The 20,404-nt window shown below is 43.9% G+C and overlaps 1 protein-coding gene across 10 annotated transcripts in view; it reads right to left on the reverse strand.

Annotated features, from left to right (window-relative positions):
* The window catches only part of HERC1 (HECT and RLD domain containing E3 ubiquitin protein ligase family member 1), a 3,379,312-nt gene that overhangs the window by 1,630,051 nt on the left and 1,728,857 nt on the right, over positions 1-20,404 (reverse strand). For all 10 annotated transcript variants that reach the window (XM_069624399.1, XM_069624403.1, XM_069624396.1 and 7 more), the window contains exon 40: positions 222-382. In XM_069624399.1, coding sequence (XP_069480500.1) covers positions 222-382 — 161 coding nt within the window. The remainder of the gene's footprint in view (positions 1-221; positions 383-20,404) is intronic.

The following is a 20,404-nucleotide window of genomic DNA, read 5'->3' on the forward strand; positions in this document are numbered from 1 at the left end:
CGTTATTGCTCAAACTGGAGGTTAATCTCCCTCCTTTGTCATTTCTATCTTTAATATCATGTATTTCTTAATATTTTAATTTACTATGGTTGAACCAACTAAAAAATTCTATTGATCAAGTAAAAATGGTTCCAAAGTACCATAACACTTTACAGTACATATGAGCAAAAGCATTCTAAGTGTCTCGATTCTCACACAGATTTCTTTGTAAACAATTGTACCTGTACGACTGGCTTGGTGCGCAGGCTGAGAGTCGGGAGATGTAAGACTTTGCCTTCGCCCAACATCATCTGTGGGAGATGTTGGGAGAGAAGATATAGGAGGAGTCTGTGCACGTCGTGTAGGGAGCACTGTTGTAGTTGGATAACTGGAAAACATTTGCCTTTGAAGAAAAAGACAGTTTACTGCACATGTAGGCATATCTCTTACTGTCAAAAATGACTCAAGCTTCAACTGCAAACAACAACAGAAAAGGAAATTACCTTCTCTCTCTATATTTGTAGTTCTCCTTAGTGGCTATCTGCATTAACATTCAAGGCCCACGTGTCCCAAACGGTAAACAAACATTTTTACAATAAATATTCCAAGTCTCTTTTTCTTATCAATTTAGAAACCTAGTGGAAGGTGCGACCTTACAATAAACACACTGTCCTATTAAGCATGGTCACTAGATGGTCCCATCATGTGCTATAGCAACAACAGTACTCAGTTATGTTTGCATCTCAATATGGAAATCTAAATGGTCTATGAAAGTTGAGGAGCAAACGTTTATTTATCATTTGTAGCAAGATATCCATGATTGAGAACTCAGGAAATATTATTCTTCTCATTATGGTATCTTCCTCGTAATTCATAACTGCTACAATGAAATAGCTAACAATTCACTTAGAAATATAATGGAGGAGGGCTGAAGAAGGGATAAATCAAAACCTTTATGTAACCAAAATGATACGCTTGCATGGGGATTTCTGGGGATCTGCTGTAGCATCTCAATCAAAGCAACACTATTTAAAAAACATAAGGACAATCGCAATATGAGATATGCGAACTTTGAAGATCTTTTGATAAAAACTCCATTTAGAGAACTGCGCAATTCGGATCTTCGAAGGAAAAACCTACCTTATTCCAGCAGCAGTGCTTGTGAAGGACAAGAGTTTTATTCCTCCCCTGCAGCAAGATAATTATGTCCCCCCCCTCCCAAAAGGAAAAACGATTTTGCACAGGTGGGAACTTGCAAGGTGTTTTCCTGTCCTTTGTGATGGCATTTCAGCACAAGAAACCCACAAAATTGACTAAAGTGCAGGGAGCAACCAGGAGATGAGGCAGGAGCAGAGCATCAGGCAAAAACCAGCTCCTGCACTGGGAACAAATAGAAGTAATCCAAAAGGGAACCAAGCCATTTAAAGACTTCCCTCCCCTGGCTTTCAATAGGAAGCCAGTCTATATCCCTTCATCTGGGGAACAAAAGGCCTAAACGCGCCTCTGCATTTAGAGCTTCCTCCTTTTGCCTACTGTCCCAAAAGTCCTCCCCTAAATGGGGTTCTCCTCTCTGCTACTTACTGCACCTCTATTATACATCTGAGTTTCCAAACAATGCACAATTACCTGCTCATAGTTCTAAAAATGAGACTGAGTCACTAGTCATGATAGACTTGAGAGGGATTTTGAATGTGAAAAATTAGTCATGGGCCCCCCTCTATGAGAACGAACACGGCACAAATGGCCTGTTCTATGGGAAGGTACCCACTCTAGAGTCCGCATGCTACATTTAAGCTCACTGTACCTTTCACAGATGGGAAATATCCATTTGCAAATCAGTCTTTGTCCCGCCCACATGGGCAGTCCAGCACCAAAATGATATGGCAATTCCCTTCTGAACAAGAGTACCAACAGCAACCCCATATGTGTACAACACCTGTATTATGAGGAACCTACCAGTGGCCCTTCCTTCTTCCTAATGCCCCAAAGGCTGAAAAAAAAGATGTTAGTAATATTGTCACATCACTGAGCCAACAGTACTAAACCACATCCTTTGCATTTGCCATGGCTACTCAGGGACAGAGTGCGGAGCAGGGAACTATATTAACCAGGGTCCTGAGCATGCGTGCGGCAGATGTATCATAACACGCAGAGGTAAACCGCCAGCCATGTGAGGCGGAAACTGCCTAGAGAATGCAGGGATTTAAGCCCTAGGATTATGCATACCTGTGCTTCTCAAACAGTTCTAAGTAGGACTAACAGCATTTTACTTGTGCATTCTTGCGATTGTTTTGTTACTGGCTCTTCAACCTATGCTTCCTGTTTTCTTGATTAACTTGACCAACAAACTCTGGTTTTAGTATCTTAACTGTGCGTCATTCAAACAGGTATACAAACTTGGAATCTGTTTTAGAATTGGCTTTGGATTTTCCGGTCTGTTCTGGCATTTCAAATTTTGAAAAATGTTGTTCTGTCTCAGATTATTGGTTCATAACCTCTGGACTCCTGAAGGCAACTGCCATGCACCCTAACCACTTCCCCTTTAGTTTGTCCTAGTGGCACCCGGGTTAACTCCTAGTGTGGTTGTTCTTTTAACTCTGGGGACTGCCTGTTTTTTTTTCCTACACCGCCTTCCATCAGTTCAATGTTTCCTTCTTCCCTCCATTCCCTTCCTACAAGGTATTCTTCGCACAAATCAGGTAAAAATATATAAAATAATACAGGGAAAAGCGTTTGACGTGTGTTCTTGGTTCCTCTGCATGTGTTGCCGGCTTTCTTTGCAGCTTGGAAGAGAGTTTGGCAGTGTGCCTCCTTTCTTTCATTTTGCTCCAGCTGACTAGTAGTTTGTTTTACCCCACTCCCTGCCTGGTTTATTGAGAAGAAGGCTAAACTATTCGACTGGTTAATATGATCCCGACAATGAATCCCCATTACAGAACCATGGTTAACAGGGCTAACAAAGGAGACCGAGATCTGCAAACTATCTTCCTGAGGTTGAAATTGCGGTTCTACATGATTTCCCAGAGATTTTTTCATCGACAGAATTCATCTAATTTTCAGTTTTTTTTGTAGGACATTTTATCGCAAATGTATGTGTGGTGGTCTCCCCCGGCAACCACCCCCACCTCTGGAACCACCTCTACCTGTTTTATTACCTTGACCCGCCCATACATTTGCAATAAAATTTGTTGAAACAATTCAATGACTTCTCCCTCGATGGAAAAGCCTGTGATGGAACCTACCTATCCCGAAATTGCAATATCAAGAATATGCCTGGCTTCTGGGGTTCGCAGTTGCACCTGCAACACTGAATTGCGTATGCGGCTTGGGAGCCACAATTGGCAGTACCCCAAGAACTGCAATGCACAACAGAAACTTGTGAAAGCAACATGAATGCTGTTCACAGAGCAGAATGCGAGACATGCCCTGCACTGACAAGGGTTTGCAGTTAAAAGATCTCGGCTAGAAAACACAGTGATAGTGGAGCTCCACACTGGCAGCTATCAGCGGCAGCATGTTTGGAGTTGGGTGGCTGCCAGCATGGTACTGCACTACCTGTCTCTAAGATTGGGTACCACCATTTTGAACCCACTGAGTCGTCCCAAATGTAGATGTTGCCATACATGCGAGAATTGTAGTTTGTTTGAGTCCCGGTCGATCAGGATGCTTGATCCATTGCCCTGCATAGGTGTTCCAAATTCCTCAGTCAAAGGTCACATTTCCAAACGGGCAGAAGTATAAAAAGGAGACAGAGCAAAGGGAAAGCATGGGAAGCTGAAGCGGGGAAAGCATGAGGGGAAAGGTTGCTAAGGGAGCACAGAAAGGTAAGGAAAACATCCGAGAAGAGAGTGAGGAAGGAAAAAGGAGGGACATCGCAATGAGCGAGGGAGAAAGAGTAACTGAAATAAGCAGGCAGTGGAAGGAGGAGCCAGAAACACTGGATAAAATGAGGAGAGAAGCCAGACATAGAGGGCACAAAGAAAGTGACAGGGAACTTAGACTGGAACAGTATGAGCAGGAGGTTAGAGATATCAAAGCCAAAAGATGCTTAATATCTTAAGACATGGTAGGAGGAGTCTGTGTGGCAAGTAGTGTCATGTGACCAGGGCAGAGATTGGTAAAGGGATGTTACCAGGATTCAAGAGCCTTCAATCTAAATATCACTGAACAAGACTCAGAGGTTGAGGCTAGCCAGTAGCCACATAAATAATGAGATCTGGTGGAAGCAGCAATAAACCAATGACAAAGAAACTTGCTAAACAAGTGTCCAAGAGAAGGCGAAACCCAATAGAGTGCAGCTTGCTGGTAGGATGGCATTAGCAAATCTACCAACCAACCGAAACACTCTTGATCAGCAGTCTGGAACCAGCGACTGATGACCAAGAAGCCACCTTGGTGTTCAGAACCAGGAGAACCCAGAGGGTGAGCACAGGTATGGACTACAGGAGACAAGTAAAGCAAGTTTGTGGGGATAGAATGCTGACTGCCTATAATAAATTCACCTAGGACCAACAGGGAAGAAATTCATAGTCATCTGATACACTTCTCAGATTTACTTCACGGTCAGTAGATCTTATGAACAGGAAAGCAGATTTGTGATTGACTGTGTATTTTGGACTGCGACTTTGATTGCAAACTTGTTGAAATAGTGTGAACATTTGCAAAACTATACTCTATAAGAGACCAGCTTCATGCAGTGTAGTAATATAAAATATGGTAAACTCTCAGGATTAAGTATATTTTGGGACAAATCTGAACTGCCTCCTATTACAAAAAGCACTAGGTTGGTGGGGCAACAATCGGGATTTAAATGGAAGACCAGCTTTATTTGATACTGGGCATTGACGTCTCAACAGATGCAGAGACCATTTATAAGACTGCAAAACAAAGGGGGGGGTCTGGGAATCTCTCCAGCAGCACAAATACAGCCCAGTGACCTGTTCTTGGGTGAAAAACCCCTGGGAGAGACTCTACTAAGTCTTTAGCTCACTGTCCCTTTCACAGAGAAGAAATGTCCCCGTATATCAGTATTTGTCCTGCCCATGGGCTGTCCAGCACCGAAATGCTAGGCAATTCTCCTCTGAACAAGATTACCAACAGCAACCCCATACACGTGTTTCAGCCTTGTTGGGCATCATCAGTGAGGTGAAGCTGTGCCTCTCTAAGAACAATGAGCAAGGGGTACACACCTGGATCGCCCAGGTAACTTAGGGTGAGACCCCAATGTTAATGTATAACCCCATACACGTGTTTCAGCCTTGTAAAATGCAAAACAGAGGGGGGAGTGGGGGTCTGATAATCTCTCTGTAAAAGGGACAGTGAGCTAAAGACTTGGTAGAGTCTCTCCCAGGGGTTAGTCACCCAAGAACAGGTCATTGGGCTGTGTTCGTGCTGGTAGAGAGATTCCCCCTTGTTTTGCATTTATAAGTGATTATAAAACAGGTGTAGATATGTGGATCAAAATGTAGAAGGCTGTAGTAAGATGCCCCCACCACCCCCACCCCTAACTAACTTTTGGCTTGTATATGCCGGATTAAAATGATGGTATTCCCCAAAGCCACTGTATACATTTCTAAATTGTATTTATTTAGTGCATTGGTTTACAAGAAACCTTTCACACATCAATTACATATTTACCTCACATCAAAAGAAAAAGAAACAAGTAATTAAAAATCAAAACCACAACCACAAAAATTAATAACTAAAAAAACATGTATTTATTTGACATTTGTAGGAGCGCGCTCAACCCAGGGGCGTCTAGGCGCTAGTTACAGGCAGAAGAGTTCAAAGGGCAAAGGGAAAAGACAGATAAGGGGAACAAGAGGATTGTCCAATCGAAGCTGGATTAACAGTTGTGTCTTTAGCTGTTTCCGGAACCGGGGGAAGGAAGGTTTCACCTCTCAGTGCAGGAGGGAGTTCAAGTGCATAGGTGTGGCAACCTGAAAGCTGGCAACCCTGGCTTTGGCTCTTTTTTATCTTGGAGTGAATAGTCTGTTGCAGTAAGCAGGGTATGTCGGTCTGTTGGAGCATTTAGATAGTTTGTGAGCCAAGTAGCTTGGGGCAGTGTAGGTGCGGCATCTATGGGTGATGGGTACGATTTTGAATGTTATCCTTTCCCTTACAGGGAGCCAATGATCATCTCTTGTGTCTATGATGTGGTCACGTTTATTGAGGCTGATGGCGGCTCAGAGGGCATTATTGTGTATGGTTTGGAATTTAGTTCGGTTTTGATTCTGAAGTGCCTAGCAGGAGGGAATTGCAATAATCTAACTTGGACACCACTAGGGCACAAGCAATATTAATGCAGTTGTTGGAAGTTAAGAAGGGTCTGCTGTCGTTTGAGGTTTTTTTAGTATAGGCTGCGGAGGAGGCAATGGCATTGACATGCAGGTCATGTTGAGGGTTGAGTCTAGCTGGACCTCAAGTGTTTTAACGGCTGGAGAGACAAGGATAGTATGGTGGTCAATCATGAATGCTCTGAAGTCAGAGCTTAGTTTGGAGAGGTTGACTGGTTTCCGACGAGAAGTTCAATTTTCTCATTGTCCAGACAACAGATGGGTGACCATCCAAGTTTGGATGGTATAGTAGATCACATTGACTTTCAAGGAATTGGTATGGTAGTTGCCAGTGAGAAGGATGATAATCTGGGTGTCATCAGCATAATTAGTGTACTTGATGTCGAGTGAGCCCAGGAGGTTGAAAAGAGGCTTTGTGTAGACATTATAGAGAGTAGGTGCCACGCAGGAACCTTTGGGAACTCCACAGGTGGCGGCTGATTGGCTAGACGAATGGTTGTCAGCGAAGACTCGGGAGGTGCGGTCTGTCAGAAAGGATGCAATCCATTTGATGGCGTCTGGTGAGAAGGCGGCGGAAGTAGTAGGGTGGTGACAGAGGATGGATTGGTTGACAAGTTCAAATGCATCCGAAAGGTCAGGGAGCATGAAGCGGGACAGATAGTCGGAGTCTCTGGAGTCATCAAGCTGAATTTTGAGGTCAAGTAGGGCCGTTTCACTGCTGTGTCTAAGGCAGAAACCAGACTGGCGGGGGCTGAGAATTTGGAATTGCACAAGATGTTGCTGTATTTGGACGTAAGCCGCTCGGTCTAGGATTTTCCACAAGAATGGGACAGTGATTGTCCGGTAGTTGGTCAGTATCGCAGGGTCAAGTGGTGGTTTGTTAAGGAGGGGAGGGATCCAATATTATTTTAGAGCAGCAGGGATTGTACATGAGGTGAAGGAAGCATCGATGATGGCAGTGATGTGAGGGAGCAGATGGTCAGCACTTTCTTTGATAAGGGGTGCAGGACAGATGTCGCCTTTACAGCGGAATAGCTTAAGGCCTTTAAGGAGGCTGGCAAATTTGGTTTCAGAGACGTAATGGAAGTAGAAAAAGAGTGTGGGTTGTATGTGGGAAGGGGGTATAGAATTGGTTTTGGCGAGTTTCAGCGGACTCTTGTTCTGTAGTGTCCAATTTTGCCACAGAGCATTCCGAACTTCCTTACACCAGGCATCATTCTTGATGATGGTGGGGAGAGCAGGGGGGGGTTACTGATGATTCAAGCTCTCGTAAGATCTGGAACAGTTCACGGGTGTTAGTTTCAGCATTTGCGATTCAGTGATTATAGATGGCTGCATTAGCCGCTTGAATAGATTTTATGTAGATCTTGGAAATGGCTGAAAAATGGGATTTGTTGTGCGCTGAGGGGTGTTTGCGCCATGAAGCTTCGATGGCACCTTTCTCAGCCCTCAACGTATGTAGCTCAGGGGTGAATCAAGGGCAAGAGCGCTTGGCGCTTATTGGCTTCTGTTCATTGAGTGGTGCAAGGATGTTGATGGCACGAGAGCAGTGTTGTATTGGCCAACTAGGAGATACACTTGTGTGATAGAGGTGAGGGGTAGGATGAGTGCCAGAAGTGGCAGTTGGCAATCAGAGGTGAGATTGCAAGTGGACGTAGATAGGACAGAGGAGCTAAGGTGCGGATATGGCATGGGTTCTGTATGTAGATGGATAGTGAAAGAGACGCAATAGTGATCTATCCAGGCACAGGGTGTGTATTCTGAGATTGGGATGCGACAGTTATGATCCAGCCAGTCCAGAGTGTGCCCAATGGTTTTTTGGGAGTAACCCAAGGCAGAGATGGTATTTGTGAGGGAAGTAGCCTTCTTGTCATTAGGGTCCAATTATAAAACTTAGACGAGATCCTGGTCACTCTGGAACTGTTGGCAACAACAACACTTGATTCCATCATGTTCCAGACCGCTGTGTCAAACGGGGTCCAGTAGCTCTTCCGATTGCAGGAGGTAAAGGTGAGCAATCTGGAGCATCGGGTTGTGTCGCAATTCAGTTAATCTACTTGTAGCCACTCCCCCATTACTTTGGTGTTTGGGCTGTGAACTGATGTCAAGTGATATTTCTTTTTTTACTGTTTTGTTTGGAACTGCTGCTGCAGACTGCTCACCGTTGTGAGAGTTGGAACAAAAGGCTCCGACCTTCAGAATGATTCCTGAGCCATTCCGTGATACACCTTTAAGTTTCCTCGGTCCCGCCGCCTAGTGAAGGAGGAAAAGTAAGCAGACAAAAGGAGGACCCAGCAGCCCTTGTGGCGATAAACCATGCCGCGAAAAGGGCGCTGTTCAGCTGTTTGGCTGGACGCGGGACGAGCAGATGCATTAAAGTGGAAAATGTACGCACTAAAGTTCGACTACCTTGCAGAAGCGGGAGTACCATCTTTATATTACTGTGTAACACAAGAATTATCCGGCGCGCAGCTGCATGTGACTGAGGAGGTGAGACCTGTTTTGTGAAGAGGTCTGAAGCCATCAAGGCAGGGAAACGTTTTCTCATCATAAGAATTTTTATGTACTTTATTAATTTAACTAAGCTCTTAACTACATAGATGAGCATCGGATTAAATAAAACCGCGGCATTGGAAACTGAATAATTCCGTGGAGGCAATCAGATATCTTGAAGGCACATTCTTTAATATCATCGGCGAGGTAACTGCGGGCAGGAGCCTTTGAACCTCTCTGATGAGAGACTAGAGACCACTGTTTGCTCCTTTTGAGAAAATGTACTGGCGGCAAAAACCACCTGAGGGCTATCTGTGCATTTCAACTACTTGTGGTGAGGCCCAGCCGCAGAACATATGGGGAGTGCTTGTTCTGTGGAGGCTGCTGGAAGTCTACCTAAAACGCAATTGGGGTGACCAACTGAGTTCAAGTTCCAAACGTTGAAAGGTAACTTTAGTGAGATTTAACACCAAATTAACAACACATCCTTTCTGTCTAGCAGTTTCTTAGAAGGAATTAATAACTATTCCATCATTATTTTAATAGCAAGTAATCTGTAAAAGCTGATATGAAGTTGCGCAGTATGCTCCTTATGGACAAGGAGAGTGGGGTGGTAGGTAATGGTTGCTATCTGCCAGATCTGGGAACTGGGGGACATTCCCCGGTCCAAAAGGATGCTCAAGACGGACATCCCTCTATACAAACAACTACTTATGCTCAAGTGCATGATGAGGAAAGGCTTAAAACCCCAAGGGGTAGTGGTATGGAAAGAGTCCATCAAACTACGCTCTTGCAACATTGGCAGCGGGGCCTTGAGTACACAGTAACTACCAAAAAGATTCAACAGAAAATTCAAGCCCATTTTGGGAAAAAAGGAATAAAAGCCATAATGATGTGGAGGGAAGTGTAATGCCTACTTGGCCCACACAACAAACTACATTTCACAGTGCTGATATGCACTCTTCGATCGATCGGCTGGATAACAACGAGGATATAGCTCACAATGGACAAGTTAGACTATTTCCCCCCCACAAATCAGTAACCCTTTAAAAACACCAATACTTGAATCAGATACACCAGAAGATGCAACTCAGACAGATCTGCCCACAGCCAATCCTGAACTAAGTTCAGACACGTTGATGATACTAAACTTTGTTCTGAACTCGTTAGTTTCAGTTTTTGAATTTTTAAAAGCAAAATTTCAAACTCAGGCGGGCACACTGTTGGAGATGGTAAATGAAGTGGCATTGAATAAATCTACTTTGGTGGGTTTGGTCTCAGCTATTAATACCAATGTAACTTCACCATTAAGAGACCTAAGACTAGAAGTAGCCAAACAAGGGCTTGATATTCCATCAATAGAAGCTATGTTAAGCCTTCAGAACAAAGCAAATGAAGGGAACAATGCTTTATTGAATGAAATGGCCAGATCTCTGAACAAAGCTGTTATTCGGCAGGTCTTGGCTACAAAAGAAGAGGCTATTTAAAATCAGCCCTTTGATGATGCATCTCTTTCAGAGTCAATGCTAGAGGAGTTTTTTTCGGCTGGCATATGTAGCAGAAGGGGATTTGGACAATTCCATGAAAATTGTAACAACGAAATCTGAAGAGGAAATGGAGAAGCAAAACGAGGAGAAAGCTGGATGGAAGCCGTGAACAGCCAAGAAGTAGAAGAAAAATGAGAAAGCGCCAAGAAGCCAGGAAGAGATCAAAAACTGCTCATTTCACCCTTAAAGAAAGCAACAAGAAAACAAAGAATAAAGGCGCCCCCATAATTACTACTTTTGAAGCATTGGATAAACAAAAGGAAAAACCAATGCCCAAAGAGGATAAAGTAGTAATAATATCAGCGGAAGGGATTGATAATATTCCAGACTGCTTTGAAGAAGAGAGTGATCCAAATAAAGTACAAATCAAGGGGAAGAAGAAAAATGCCAACAAAAAGATCAGGATAAATGTAGAAGGTAATAAAAAGAAGAGCACCAAAGTTATGAATAAAAGCATTGGTTGCCAAACGGAATTAAATCAAAAACATAATAACCTGGGAAAGGATCCAGAGGAGAACAATGTAAATGGATCAAGACTGGGTAAAGTGCACCAAAATGCTAGTCCTTTATCTGAAATAAGCAATAAAGACAATTCAGTGAATAAGGTTAAATGGGCACGTATCTTCCTGCAAAAAACTAAAATTGCCAGCCAACAACTACCAGCCCAGGCTCAAAAAAGCCTTAAACTGGCTCCGATTTTCTTTGCAGCTAAGAAAAGTGTGAAGGATCTTCAAGCAATACAGGCTGCTTTACCAACTGTCATGGCACAGGATCTTTTACAGCTTGGATCTCTGCAAACCGGCTGTATGTACAATGGAACCGGGAAATCAGTGTCTTTCATCCCTCAATCTAATCATGCTAACCCTGGCTCGTCATCACAGAAGACAATTAAAGAAAGCATGCCGCAAATCTTAAATAGTTCCAATGAATATGCTATCCCAAGAGCATGGTTAAGACTCTGTAGCAAAGTCAAACATCATAATTCCCTAAATCGGGCGGTGATCCTGGGAATTAAGAAAGTTAAAAACCTTAACGTCTTTTTGTCAAGAGACATTGAAGCTGTGATATTTCGTTTGGCACAAGACCCCTTCCTATCAGAAGTAGTCTTTTCATGATCTACAGCAAAAAATGCCATCTTAAATGAAACTGAACAATTGGAGATCTATGGCTTGGAAGTGTCAATTAGTGACTCAAAGAGTGCCCTTGAGGTTCCTGGTAGAGCCATAGAGCCCATCGTAATTCCAGCCTCTGGAAATGAAGTGAACAGAAAACAAAACAACGGACATAAGTCACTGGAAGGTGTTATTTTTCTCCTTCCTGGGATACTTACACAGGTTTTGGAGAAGCTGGGTGTAGGCTCCCTGCAGCTTTAGGAGGGATGGTTTACACATTGTCAGTTGGAACATACGGGGTTCCAGCTCAATTAAGGTTAAAAGTATGCGAGAATACCTATTCAATCTAGGAGATGTGAGCCTTTTACAAGAAACATGGCTGGTGAACCTATTGAGTATTGAGGGCTTTAGTGTACTTTGTGTCCCAGCTTCGCAAAGAGCAAAAGGGAGGCCATCTGGAGGGATATTGTTAGCCTGAGAAAATTAGATTTTCAGAGATATAGTTATCATCTATGAAAATAGTTTGGGCATTCAGGCGTGAAGAGCCAGCTGAAGTTATGAAGGCTTAGCCCTCGATTGGGTGTTAATCATTATATACTGGAAACCCGCCTGTTCAAAGCTGTCTGCGTTTTTGGAACTTTTGGGTTCTTTGCTAGAGGCAATTATACTAGATCTAGCAAATAGCAGTATAATTGTAGCTGGTGACTTCAATGCGGACTGTGTGCAGTCAAAAAATGGCAGGAAGAACTGCCCAACTGCAAACACAACGAAAAATGGGAAATTGTGGGTAGTCTTTATGGACTCTTGGTATCTTAAAATGATGAATGGCAGCTCAGAAGGAGATTTGGGGACTTCTAACACATGGCATAGAGGGGACTCCTCCTCGACTTTAGACTATGTATTTGTTTCCCAGAACTTGCATGCATCGCCCTCCACCTTGGTTGTGAAGCATGACGGTGGAAGCGACCATAGTAGGTTGGAATTATCTTTTCCCGCTCTATCTAGCTCCTTTTTAAGTGGAAATAGGCAGCTATTGAGTGGGAATAAAGGTAAAATTAGATTAGTTAAGTATAGAAATGAAGGTGAAAAACTAAATAAGCAGATGAAGAAGCTTCCTCAAGTGATCTGGGAAACAAATTGCCAACCCGATAAGTTCATTAAATTTCTTTGGGCCACATTGCTCCCAATGAGCCAGCACATCAGGTGAAGCAAAAGTATACCTACTCTTTTGATGAAAAAACGCAGACAAGGAAGAGAGAATATAGGAAAGCTTTACGGCAAATAACGCAAGGAGGGTATCTCCCAGACACTTATAAGGCATTAAAGAGTAGAGTAAAGGCAAACTACAGGTCTTTGTTATTTCTTCAGAGAGCCTCCTGATTTCAAAATGATGGAGGAGATTCAAAACCTACTTCGAGATAGGAATACCAAACATTTTTGGTCAATCATTAATCAATTTGAAGGCGGTCCTGGAAGCACATTATGCAATATGGTTTCAGAAAAGGATTGGATAACAGAAGTATTTAAAAGCATCAATGGCTCCCATTTCTGGCTACATCACTTATACCATGGCATTTGAAGTTCGACGTGAGGAATATAGAGGAGATAATTATTAAATCATCCACTTCACGGGCAGCAGGCCTTAATGGCCTCACGCACCAAATACTGAAAAAATGACCAGTTTTGTTGTCACAACTTCTTTTTTGTTTGTTTAATGAGATCCTAAAGAGGCGTACATTTCCAGATTCCTGGAAAACAGCCCTTGTCATCCCATTCTTCAAAGCCAGAGATCGTCGAGCAGCGGCTAATTATCGACTAATTGCACTGCTCGACAGAGTAAAATCTTTATGAAGCTTTTATTGAATGAGGTGACACAGTGGGTAGAAGATCATGCTATATTATCCCGCTTTCAGACGGGCTTTAGAAAGGGCATGTCAACAACGTTAAACTGCCTCATTTTAAATCGTGTAAGTGAACAGGCCAAAGAAAATAGATTGTTACCACTTTTTGGTGCATGGGTCGACCTGTCAAAGGCTTTCAACCAAGTGGACGGGCCCTGCTTTGGAACAAACTAAGACAGTGCAGTCTGCCAGAAACGCTTCTTACTATGATGGTAGAGCGACATAAGGGTACTAACAGAGTTCGGTTAGACGAGCTGGGGCATTTGTCGGAGATTATAGAAGTGGAGAGGGGAGTCAGACAAGGGTGTCTGGGCGCCCCACTTTTCTTTAACCTCTTTCTGGCAGATATGGGTATGTCACCGAGTTCATCTGCATTGGCCAGCCCTGTGTTGAATGGGAGAAAGATCTTTTGGCTGGCCTATGCAGATGACATAGTGCTGTTAGATAGAACGCCAATAGGTCTTCAGCGCTTGTTGACGAATTTGAGTATCTATGCCGAAACCAACAAGCTCTCTATAAACCCTGCTAAATCGAACATTGTGAGGTTTAAGCACCCACAAAAAAAAATAATTTGCAAGCTAGGAATTAAGTGGTGAAGCAATTCAAGTGGTGGAGTCGGTTAAATATCTAGGATATATCATCCATGCCTCTCCAGCCCTTTACAAGGTTGAAGCAGAAGTTACAGCCAAAGTTGTGCAGGGAGCTGCACAAATGCTGAAACTAAACCAGACATTTTGCAGATTTTCAATTTCTCGTTTGATTGGGTACTATTTGGCAAAAATAGTACCAGTCATTCTATATGGGCTGGAGGCCACTGGGACGTTTTTGAAGGGCGGTTATGGAAGAAAGTTGTAAGTCTCCCTGTCTGTACACCCAATTGGAATCTTAGATATGAACTTGGTTTAAAATCATTAGGGTGTATGGCCAGTTGGAAACTAATCTCCCTATACCGGGACATTACGGCTGGTAAAGAAACGACCCTATATAGTGACATTAGATGTCACATGTTGAAGTCCAAATCCGTAATCCTTAGATCATTGGAGAGTAAGGCAAGATGACTTCTAATTAGTGTCGATCTTGATTTTGACACTTATTTCCAACCCTTTAAAGATTAAACAAAAACTTGAGCTTTTGGACTGGATAACAACAATTGAAAAAGTGCACATGGGGTCATCTGCTAACCTCTTTCTGTATGGTGAAAAAGAATTAGGATGCCTAGCGATCTACCTCAATAAATTCACAGACAGTTCGCTGTGTAATAACTTCCTAAGAATCAGATTAAACCTGGTTCATTGTGGTGAAGTTTTGGAAAAGCGCCAAAAGGTTCATAATGCAAAACAATTGTGTAAATTCTGTACTGACCCAGTACAACAAACACTGAGGCACTTACTTATGGAATGCGAGGGGACATGGAACTCCTGCATGACATACTTTAGGCGTTTTGTCCAAGACTATGAAAATATCATCTCAGCATTTTTCTGGGCTAGAATAATTTCGGGGAGCAAGGCCGCACTATCCTCTGAAGTGGTATGTGTGCTAAAAAGCTGTGAGATCATGCTGTAGAACTGTACATGATGATAAAATCAAAAAGAAGGTGAAGCTAAAAGTACATTCTGGCAAAGGTGTTAGTGTGGTCAGGAAGTAGGATAATATATTTTTATGTATTGTTTTTGTTTCATCTTTTATGAATGTACTGTTTTATTAATTTTGTAAAGACTTGCGAGTCGTAAACAAAAATAAATACATTTTTTTTTAAATGGCTTCTGCTATCTCTAAATCCTCCCATTTGCCACCTTCCTTCACGTTCCTATACCTACTTCGTGCATTGCTGCCCGATTCCCCTGGAAGATCTGATAATGGAAACTCTCTGCATCTTCTACCATCCTTCCTGGACTTCAGGTTTTTGTTGCCTTTTCCTGCTGGGGAAGTGCACTCAGGTCCACCTGTATGTTCAGCCATTATCCAGGGCTGAACTATTAAGGTGTTTGTTTCCGCAATCGCCCCTCTCTCTTCTACAGAAGCCAAACATCATGAAGAGCAGTAAGTGGGAGAGTGGGGCAAGAAACAGTGCTTGACATTTATAAAGCGGACACTTTGCTTCACTGATGACAATGCTTTGGGGACCAGTGAAAAAAGAATGTCAAAACAGAAACAACTTATACAACATGGATGGCAGGCAGAAACTGCCTACATTGATAGGAGAACCTTTATTGTACTCCCTAGCATATGCTTTGCACAAACCACCTGGCATTGAAGTAAATTTGGAGGCAGTTCCGTGTGAACTTTGAATCTATTTGTCCTTTTACATACTGGAAAACTTGTAAAAGATGGGCCCTTCATTACTTCGGACCAGTTAAGGGACAGAGGTCTGTTTTCTCCCCTGACAATATTTTCATTATTTTGGTTATTTCATGCACAAGTTACACATCCCACACTCTACATCAGCGCCTATACTCACACAAATGTCCCAATATATGATTTCTCTACTCAATAGGACACATCTGGTTTCTACTACGTAGTGAAAATATCCTCCCCTTCAGGGAGATCGCCAAAGATGGAGCACCAGCATGGTAGGAAAGCTGGCTTGGTACACTACCTTTTGATAAGATCGTAGTAACTACTGTACTCCTACTTTAATGACCCCCTTTCCTCCAGACTTCTGGGAGTTCCTGCGGAGCGGGACGGGATTGGAGCCATAGGAAGACCAAATGCTCTTCCAATTAAAAATGTAAAGAGCACAGTGGCCGGTCACGTGTGAACACACCCACAGCCCTGCCTCTCGCAAACCTTGATCTCAGTTCTTTTATCTGCCAAGAAGACCAGGAGGCCCTATCTAACTAGTTTAAGGGGTTAGAAGGCGGGCGTATGGAGGAAAGATGGCATTAGTCACTACAGTGAGTAACTTTTCCTTAATCCTACATATCGTCCCCTTTCCTCCACAACGAAGGGAGAGTATAAAGCACTACACTGACCGAGGATGGATGGAAATCAACTTTTGAAAATATTTCTGAGGAATGCAAGTCTGAATGGCCGTCAGCCCTGGAGTCCAGCATATAATGTTTACAAAAGACTGAAGGAGCGATCCAAGTGGCTGCCTTGCATATAGCCTCAGAGGGAACATGGCTACCGTACATTTTGCTCTAGTCAAATGGGCATGTAGACCCTGAGGGAGAAACTTGCCCTGAACTTTGTAAGCATGGGAAATGCATGATGTTATCCATCTCGCAATAGTTGTTTTAGACGCTTGTTTGACAAGATGCACTCCTCCAAGGGTGATGAATAATCTATCCGTGGACCTGTGAGGCCTAGTCCTCTTTTGATAGAACCTCAAAGCCTTCGGACATCTAGATTCTGTAAAATGCGATCAACACATTTTTCTTCAAGTAGCTCTTGGATGATATTGGAGTGTACTGACCACCAACGTAGTGCGTTGTGCAAGGGTGATGTGAAGAAGCTTGTCCTCCCAACCGCCAGAGATTTGCTTCCAGCAGACGCAGAACATTTCAGGAGGGGCATCATCTGAAACCTGCAGTGCTGGATCAGGGGAATGCAGGAAGACATTCAAAATAGGGTATTCAGGCTGCCTACTGACAGCCCTTTTCTGTTAAAGCAGGTGGGCTTTCGCCAGGATGGATTTCACTCTGTCGTCTGATCGGGTGGTGACGCAGGACAGCTTTTTCAGATGAAACAAGAACAGAGCATGCTGAAAAGGAGCCAAGCACGTCTTTGCATAATCAACAGAGAAGCCTAGGGATGATAAACAGTGAATCATAGCCTCTGTGTGTCGAAGGGCCAGAGAGAGGTGACCCTGACCAGCCAGTCGAGCTACGGGTAGACATGGATCTTTGGACAACAGAGGTGAGCCGCTACTGGTGGAAGGTGCGTTTTGATCTCCCTTGGTGCGAATTTATGGCTGAAGAGTAAGGCTGTGAATTGGTAATGATTCCTTGCCACTGTAAACCTCAGGAAACCTCTTTGGAATTGTTGAAATGGGACATACAAAAATGCATCTTCTAAGTCCACTGAAGACAGAAAATCCCCTTTCTGTAGCTGGTTTAAGATGTGTTGTAGCATCACCATCTGGAAGGTTTGAGCCCGAATTAACTTTAGAGCCTATACACAATGTGTTTCAAAGCGCTGCAAGGGAGGGAACAAGGGAAAATACAATGGCATTCTTACAGGCCGGCCATGAACAGTAAGGATGTGAAATTAACTATCGTACTAGGCCTGACGACATTTCAGATAGTGCAAGATAGATAAGGAAGGTAGGGGGAGAGTGGGAAGGAAATGTAAACAAACAGGCGACTACCGTACTAGGCCCGACGAGATTTCTGGTAGAGCCGGAGAAAACAAAAAGGTGATGGAGAGGGGCAGAGAAAGGGAGGGGAGGAACAAAACAAGTGATTATCGTACTAGCCTGACAACATTTCAGATAGTGCTGGAGGGGCTGGGGGGAGCGAGGTTGCTATCATACTAGGTCCAGGGACAATTCTGATAGAGTAAGTGTATAGAAGAAAGTAAGGGGAGGAGGGGAGGAGATAGGAAAAGGAAGAAAGGGAAAGGAGGAGAACAGAGTAAGCAGTCAAAAAGAGTGGAGAAGCAAGAGGGGAAAGCGAATACAATTGCAGAAGTGAGTAGTAACACAATGTTGCAAGCAGAATACAAGATGAAGATGGGAACAGCATGATTCAGGGCCACCATGAGTACAGGATGCAAAGTAAGTTCAGCATGAGAGTTGCAAAATGGTGATGAACCGTGAATCAATGAAGTCCATAAAAGTGAAATTCCGCATTGGCCACAAGACGGTGAAACCACAATGTATCAGGACATACTCCTGCAGAAGTAGGCTGGAGGGAGGCAGGGGGAGCAGGGTCCAATATTGGCGTCTAGATAACAGACTTCTTTTTTACAAGAAAGTATCTCGAAATGACAGGTGTTTCTCCATCTTTGCAGAGGGAGGAATGGTGGATGGATGCTGAATGAACTCCAATGCATGTCCATGCCAAATCAAAGATAACACCCATTTGTCCGTGATGGTGAGCCACCGTTTGGCTAAACTGGAGAAAAACACCCTCCCACTGGGGTGTGAAAGTGTAGAGGCGGACTTGAGACATGGTCAGGTCTGCTTGGAGGATTGGGCTCTGCTGCGAGATGAGCTGCAGCATTGTTGGTTGACATTCCCCTGTCACGGTCAGTTGTGGTGTACGTGTTTGAACGGTACGACTGAGACAGCTAGTAAGGCTTGTAGTCACGTGATTTCCAGGAAAAACATTCCTTTCTGGAGCAAAAGGACGGACATCGATGCTGAAGTGTACCTAGCAAGTAGCTGGATCGGTATCAGCCTTGATAGCTTGGAGGGTTGTCAATCACATTCTTCCGACAAGGGTCCTCCCTGTTGAAGGGCATGTCAATAACAGATTGCACCTATGGTCAAAAATTAGTTGCCTTCAGCCATCGTTGATGGTGTAAGACAGCTCGATTCCCCATTTGGAGGAAACCAGTGTCCACAATATTGACGGCCACGGATAGGAAGTGGTCAGAAGCTACTTACCCCTTCATGAAGGAGTGAGAAAGCTTCTTTCCCGTCATCAGGCAAGAAATCTAGGAGGGGGCCTATCCTGTACCACAACTCCCATTCATATCGGGACAGGATCGAAATGGAATTGGGTGCCTTCATGGTGGTCGCTGGTGCGGATATTATGCGTGTCCCAAAGTAGTCAAATAGTTTGCCATCCCAATCGGGTGGGACTGTACATGGAGAGGGTGGGTTAGCAGACGGGCCGCAGCAGAAACCACTGAATCGGGGAAGGGTATGCAGACACTTGGGGGCGTTAATCAGGCGCCTTACATTTATTCTCAAACCTGTCCTCCTTAGCAGGAACCTGGAAGGGGTTCTTCATGGTCAAGAGACCATCCTCCCAAATGTCACTGAGAACAGGAATGGGGAGCAGATTTCCGGTGTGCTCCCTCTGTTTATATAGGAAGCCTTATTTTTTCTGTTCTTTCGGCAGTAAATCAAAACTACTTTGCTGCCTGGATCATGAGGGCATGAAAGGAACGAATTTCATCAGGGGGAGAACCTCCGATTGGAGGTTCATCAGGTTCACCATCCAGTGGAACCAAATCATCAAATTCATCAGGGATATTAGTATGGGTAGAAACAACACCATGCAAGTAATCATCCTTAGACACAGTATCCGAAGGATTGGCATGGAGAGGAGGTGCCAGTGTAGGGATGTGCGAGTTGCATCCAGTCAGAGATGGAGGTACAGGCAACAGGCCTGTAGGTAGATGCAGATGTGGTAAGAGAGACAGAGTAGGCATTCTAGACTTAATTCAGAGACAGGAGTCTACAATGTAGAAAGTATGTCCATTGACAGGTCACGGGTCTCCGGATGACCGGAAACCGGTATCGGATGCAGCCCTAAGGGTTAAAAAAAGGCATACAGGTGTGCCATGACAGGTGGAGGTTGTGCCGTTAGTGAAGACGGGACATCCAAGTATTTGTCTCCTGAGAACACATCTTCTGGGCCTTCAAAGTCTGTATCAATGACATGTTTCAGTATCTCTTGTGGAGCAATCCTGGAAGGACCTGGAGCTGCGTGAGGCACATATGGAGCCACGGAAAAGAATGACCGTGCAGGCCTCTAAGGGGAACCAGAACAGTCCCATAGACAAGTGGGTACTTTTGCAACAGAAGAAGTAGTTGCTGTCAAGTGCCATGCAGGGAGGCCCCTTTAGAAGCAGAGGAGGTTGCAGATGACGAGGCATGCACCTTGGTCATGGACGAGGTGGTGGTGGTAGTGCGTTAGCAGTAGTCAATGGAGGCTTTTTTGCCATAGACGATGAAGACATCATTGGAACCGGCGATGAAGTTGTAGACAGAGTAGAGGACTTAACATGTTTATGAGATGTTGATGAATGTGGCGTAGACAGGGCAGATGGAGTTGTCGACTGATGCTTTCTTAGTAGCAGTCGATGAAGAGGACGGCGACAGAGCAGCACAAGTCGTGGACAACGAAGATCTAGTTGGCGAGGCCAGTAAAGATGGGTGGCATTGCCCTCCTTCATCAACT

Source organism: Ambystoma mexicanum, chromosome 11 (genome assembly GCF_040938575.1).
Source record: "Ambystoma mexicanum isolate Mex_15411 chromosome 11, UKY_AmexF1_1, whole genome shotgun sequence".
NCBI lineage: Eukaryota > Metazoa > Chordata > Amphibia > Caudata > Ambystomatidae > Ambystoma > Ambystoma mexicanum.